The sequence below is a fragment of the Tupaia chinensis genome, unplaced genomic scaffold (assembly GCF_000334495.1).
Source record: "Tupaia chinensis unplaced genomic scaffold, TupChi_1.0 Scaffold144179_1, whole genome shotgun sequence".
Lineage (NCBI taxonomy): Eukaryota > Metazoa > Chordata > Mammalia > Scandentia > Tupaiidae > Tupaia > Tupaia belangeri.
In genome coordinates, this window is record NW_006204036.1 from 98,007 (window position 1) to 104,149 (window position 6,143).

Genomic DNA, 6,143 nt, shown 5'->3' on the forward strand with positions numbered 1-6,143 from the left:
TCCCTCTCCTCTCCCCTCCCCCCTCCTCTCCTCTCCTCTCCTCTCCTTTCCTTTCTTTTCCTTTCCTTTCCTTCTCTCAGGCAGAATGTGTACTAGGAATTCAACTAAGCAATTTCAGTTTAGATTCACTTGGGAGCATTTTCTAATATTTTGGATGAAATGAATGAGAAATAAGTTTTTCCACTACATCTAGGTATTTAATATTTTCTTTAAGTTTGATATAGTCGAAATCTGAGCCTTTCTTATTAAGGCTATTCTTCCTTGTCTACTCCTTCTACCTACCCAACTGTCCTTTTCTATCTCCTTTCCCTCATTCCTTCCTAGGAAACTCAGCCTGGGGTTCAAAATGTGGTATCTGTGGATGAGGGTGAAATGATATTCAAGAAGAACACCAGAAAAATCCTCAGGCCTACAGGTAGCTGGTTTCCCTTCATGGCCTTTTGGGACTGAAGTTCTAAGTACACTTGATGGGTTTTTGGTATGGAGAACAGGTCTCTCTTGACCTAAGTTTTTGATCTTCCACTCAGAGTACACTAAATCTGTGATAGATCTTCGCCCAGAAGATGTGGGGCACGAAGGTGGCTCCTTGGGAGACAGAAGCAAATCTGTCCCGGGCCTCAGTGTGGATATGGTAAGTGCCCTTGTGTTCCACTTGGTCACTGAACGAAGTTTTATTTACCAAGAGTTGGCTTTGGTACCAGCTATTACTTCTTTACGAAAAGACAACGTGAATCTTATTTTCCTCAAAATTTCTGTGGTAAATGTGGTTCTTGATTTGCTTAAACAAAAGACTGATTTGATTCTCTCTCTCTCTCTTTGATTTTTTCCATGGGGCATATGCTTTTGCCAGAGAGAGACAGAGAGATGGAAAGTAAGAAATCACTGCCCAGGGGGATGGCCATGCCACAATCTCTTCTCCTCCACTCTCCTGTCAGGATTTTGGGCACACATGCACATGGACTCAGCGTGTTGTTGTTGTTATAGGGCACGGGCATTTGCCAGAGAGATACGTAGAGAGAGAGAAAGAGAGATAAGGAAAGTGAGAAATCACCCACTAGGAGAGATGGCCACACTGCAATCCCTACTCCTTTATTTTCCCCTTGGGATTTTTGGGCACACACGCACACATGCCCAGCTTGTTTTCCAAGCTGCCAGATCCAGGTCTCAAATTACACACTTAGCCATGTGGTATCCAGCTGCCTTAAACTCTAGCTCGTTTTCCAAGCTGCCAGATCCAGGACTCAAACTACACACTTAGCCATTTGGGATCCAGCTGCCTTAAACTCTGTGTCACCTGGCTGGTCCCCCAGATTGATTTTCAAACCATCAAGTCCAGGACTTGTACCACGATTGGCCCTGTGGGAGTCCAGTGCCTTAACCACCATGACACCTGCTGGCTCCTTGGCTATCTCTTTTATCTTTTGGTACATTGCTGCAAATATGGTTAGAGGCTCAAATAAATACTTGTTTTGAATAAGTAAAAAGGCATGGCTGGGTTGGGGTGGTCCAAGGGGTAAGAGTTGTAGCTCCTATGAAAAACATTAGTCCTATTTTATTCTTTTGAGATATGAGGAAGATGACTGAAGTAGAGCTGGGGAGCCTGAAATTGGGAGACATATCAATAAGGACATGTGCATACACATAAAACATGGCTTCTCAGAGCCTTGCTATACTTATAGTTCCCACTAAAGGAAAGATATAAGTCTCTGAAGCATTTCTGATTTGTATTTACTCTGAATCTCTATCGTTCTAGGAAGAGGAGGAAGAAGAAGAAGATATTGACCATCTGGTGAAGTTGCATCGCCAGAAGCTAGCCAGAAGCAGCATGCAAAGTGGCTCCTCCATGGTAAGTTCTATTAATTCTGGGTAATAGATGTGTCGGGGTACCAGGAAGGAAAGAAAAGCCTCCCTCAAGCAGACTCATGAGTTGGAGAAACCATCCTAGTCTCTTTTACCAAGTAAGTGAGATGCATTTGTTTGTTCCTATCCTTGGTTTAGACTGTAGTGTGCATCTAGATGACTTCCTGAGCCTTTGCTCTGGAAGTTTTTACATTAAGGAATGAGGACTATGGTCATTCTTAAACAATAACTTCTCCACTTATGAGGTACCCCGGTTATGAAGTGAGCATAATCAGATCACTTTATCAGAGCCCACTCTAAATTCTCACATTAAAGGGAAGTGAGCGTCATGAGATAGGCTCTGGTAAGGTGAATTGGCATGAGGGTATGGTTAAAAATTGACTATACCAGTTAGGATTGGCATTTGCCAGAGAGATACGTAGAGAGAGAGAAAGAGAGATAAGGAAAGTGAGAAATCACCCACTAGGAGAGATGGCCACACTGCAATCCCTACTCCTTTATTTTCCCCTTGGGATTTTTGGGCACACACGCACACATGCCCAGCTTGTTTTCCAAGCTGCCAGATCCAGGTCTCAAATTACACACTTAGCCATGTGGTATCCAGCTGCCTTAAACTCTGTGTCACCTGGCTGGTCCCCCAGATTGATTTTCAAACCATCAAGTCCAGGACTTGTACCACGATTGGCCCTGTGGGAGTCCAGTGCCTTAACCACCATGACACCTGCTGGCTCCTTGGCTATCTCTTTTATCTTTTGGCTCCTTGGCTATCTCTTTTATCTTTTGGTACATTGCTGCAAATATGGTTAGAGGCTCAAATAAATACTTGTTTTGAATAAGTAAAAAGGCATGGCTGGGTTGGGGTGGTCCAAGGGGTAAGAGTTGTAGCTCCTATGAAAAACATTAGTCCTATTTTATTCTTTTGAGATATGAGGAAGATGACTGAAGTAGAGCTGGGGAGCCTGAAATTGGGAGACATATCAATAAGGACATGTGCATACACATAAAACATGGCTTCTCAGAGCCTTGCTATACTTATAGTTCCCACTAAAGGAAAGATATAAGTATCTGAAGCATTTCTGATTTGTATTTACTCTGAATCTCTATCGTTCTAGGAAGAGGAGGAAGAAGAAGAAGATATTGACCATCTGGTGAAGTTGCATCGCCAGAAGCTAGCCAGAAGCAGCATGCAAAGTGGCTCCTCCATGGTAAGTTCTATTAATTCTGGGTAATAGATGTGTCGGGGTACCAGGAAGGAAAGAAAAGCCTCCCTCAAGCAGACTCATGAGTTGGAGAAACCATCCTAGTCTCTTTTACCAAGTAAGTGAGATGCATTTGTTTGTTCCTATCCTTGGTTTAGACTGTAGTGTGCATCTAGATGACTTCCTGAGCCTTTGCTCTGGAAGTTTTTACATTAAGGAATGAGGACTATGGTCATTCTTAAACAATAACTTCTCCACTTATGAGGTACCCCGGTTATGAAGTGAGCATAATCAGATCACTTTATCAGAGCCCACTCTAAATTCTCACATTAAAGGGAAGTGAGCGTCATGAGATAGGCTCTGGTAAGGTGAATTGGCATGAGGGTATGGTTAAAAATTGACTATACCAGTTAGGATTATGAAGTTAAAGGGACTTTTAAGAATTAAGGGGAGAAAAAAAAGAATTAGGGCCTAGGTACCAGCAGATGGCCTAATGGCTACACCACTGGACTCCAACATAGTTGACTGTGGTTAGAGTCCTTGACCCCAGTGGCTTAAACTCATGCTGCGCATGTAATGTGTGGGTGTCCAAGATCCTGGAAGGAGAATGGAGGAGAGGGGATTGTGGCATGTCCATCCCCCTTGCAGAGTGATTTCTTGCTTTCTTTCTCTCCATCTCTCTCTCTCTGTCTCTTTGGTAAGTGCGCACAACCTATAGCAAAAATCTCTCTTAAAAGAAAAAAAGACTGAGGACCTAGAGGCCTGATGGTGGTACAGTGGTAAAATGCAATGCTTTGTGAGGCTTACCCAATGGGGAGGTTCCAGGTTATTATTTGAGGACGTCTCTGAGCACACTGGCCATGATCTTGGGCTGGTTCCACCTGGGGGTGGATCACAGTATCAGTACCTCATTGAGGGTGCTGTCTCTCACTCTCTGTCTCAGTTTCTCTTTCATAGAAGAAAGAAAAAAAATCTCAGGAAAAAAAAGAGCTGAGTTGTGTCAAGTATGAAGATGTTTAAAAGACACAGTTGGAACAAGTGTGATTAGAGTTTGTGCACCCACACACACCAGAAGACAATTGTGGCTCTCACTACTGATTATAACCAGAGAGGAAGGTGCTTTTCACTTTGCGTGGTGTTTCCTCCTCAGCCTCATCCCCACTTCTGCCCTGCCCCCTTTTCTTTATAGGTTTTGGTAGAGATTTTTAAAAATCCACAAATAATTAAGGCACCTTGTGTTTTGTTTGTCTGTGTGATTGTTTTTGAGAGATTTTTGTGATAGTGTGTATACACTCACCAGAGAGACAGACAGAAAGTGAGAAGTCACCCTGCAGGCGGAATGGCCACACTATAATCTCTTCTCCATTCTCCTCCCAGCTCCCAGGATGTTAGGCACACACACACACACACACACACACACACACACACACACGGTGTGAGGTTTAAGCCACCATGTCTGAAACTTGAACTGTAGTTTTCTATGTGGTAGTCCAGCAACCTAACTATTATGCCATCTGCTGTTCCCAAGGCACCGTGTTTTAATGAGTAACTAATCCCTTCTAGTCACTGTGTTAGCGTATATATAGCACCAAATGGACTTGGTTGCACCTTACTTCTACTCTCTGCCCATCTTCTGTTCTGGGGCAGGTGAAAATTAACAATAAAATGTACAAAGAAGAGGAAAAGAAAGGAAGCTAATAACTTGGGTGATTCTAGAGCTGATTGGTTAACCTGAACAGTTGTGAGTGTGCTGCTAGCTCTGTCTTATCCTGTGGATAAATGACTGTCGGCAGTACTGACTTGTTGCACCACAGACTTCTGAGATTTTTATTTTGCCCAGTGACCATAGTTTTATTGTGACAGAAGATGTGAGCAGTGTGGATGGGGGAACGTGCCGTCTCCATAGGTTTGTGCTTTCTCTTCAGAGTACAATTGGCAGCATGATGAGCATCTATAGTGAAGCTGGTGACTTTGGGAACATCTTTGTGACGGGCAAGATTGCCTTTTCCATAAAGTATGAGCAGCAAACACAGACTCTGGTGGTCCATGTGAAGGAGTGCCACCAGCTGGCCTATGCTGATGAAGCTAAGAAGCGCTCTAACCCGTGAGTGCATCTGAAAACTGACTGATATTGAGACAGGAGACCAGACCCGGGTATCTATCTGGGCACTTTTAAACCGACCTTACTACTTCCTGGGGTGAGAGGTGGGGAGTCAGGGAGGTATGATATAGAAAAGGAGCCAGGACTGGGAGAAAGGGGCCTCCAGATGGGGCCTTAGGGGGTCATAAGAGGTCTTGATGAGACATTCTTTTGAGAGTTTTTTTTTCCTTCTTTTTTTTTTTTTTTTCTTGCTATAGGGCACGTGTACTCGCAAGATAGATAGAAAGCGAGAAGTCACTCCCTAGGGAGGGATGGCCACACTGCAACTCCTTCTCCTCCAGCCTCTTCTTGGGATTTTGGGCTTGCACTCACCCACTCCCAGCATGAGTTTTAAGCTGCCAGGTCCAGGCCTCGAACCACGGTCGACTATGTGGGAGTCCAGTGATGTAACCCCTATACCATCTGCTGGTCCCTGATGAGATATTTTTGACATTGCATTTTGTCATGACATATTTAAGTGAGGAACAGGCTTGAGAAAGAAACATGAATTACTCAGTACTCTCTTTGGTTTCTAGATATGTGAAGACTTATCTTCTGCCTGACAAATCCCGCCAAGGTAAAAGAAAAACCAGCATCAAGCGTGACACCATCAATCCCGTGTATGATGAGATCCTCAGGGTAAGTGTCTAAACTCTGAAGGTAGGAGAACTTATTCCATCTTGTGTCTTCAGTTGTAGCTATTCCTCTGCAACATGGCTGGTTGACTGGATTTCAATGGGCCACTTCTGTGTCTGAGGATACACTCTGGGCATCTGTTCACATCCTGACCTTTCAGAGACAAGAACGGTGTTAATGGGCCATTTCTGTGTCTGAGGATACACTCTGGGCATCCGTTCACATCCTGACCTTTCAGAGACAAGAACAGAAGTGATCTGGCTTTCTTGGATTATTGTGACAGTGGGGATTCACGTGGCCACAAATCT

General features: G+C 43.9%; 1 protein-coding gene across 1 annotated transcript in view; it reads left to right on the plus strand.

Annotated features, from left to right (window-relative positions):
• Positions 1-6,143, plus strand: part of SYTL4 (synaptotagmin like 4) — a gene marked incomplete in the record, with an annotated part of 71,082 nt that overhangs the window by 50,681 nt on the left and 14,258 nt on the right. Inside the window, 5 exon segments of the mRNA XM_014583261.2 lie at positions 325-415; positions 528-631; positions 1,754-1,846; positions 4,985-5,163; positions 5,736-5,838. Of these exon segments, the coding sequence (XP_014438747.1) occupies positions 325-415; positions 528-631; positions 1,754-1,846; positions 4,985-5,163; positions 5,736-5,838 (570 nt within the window).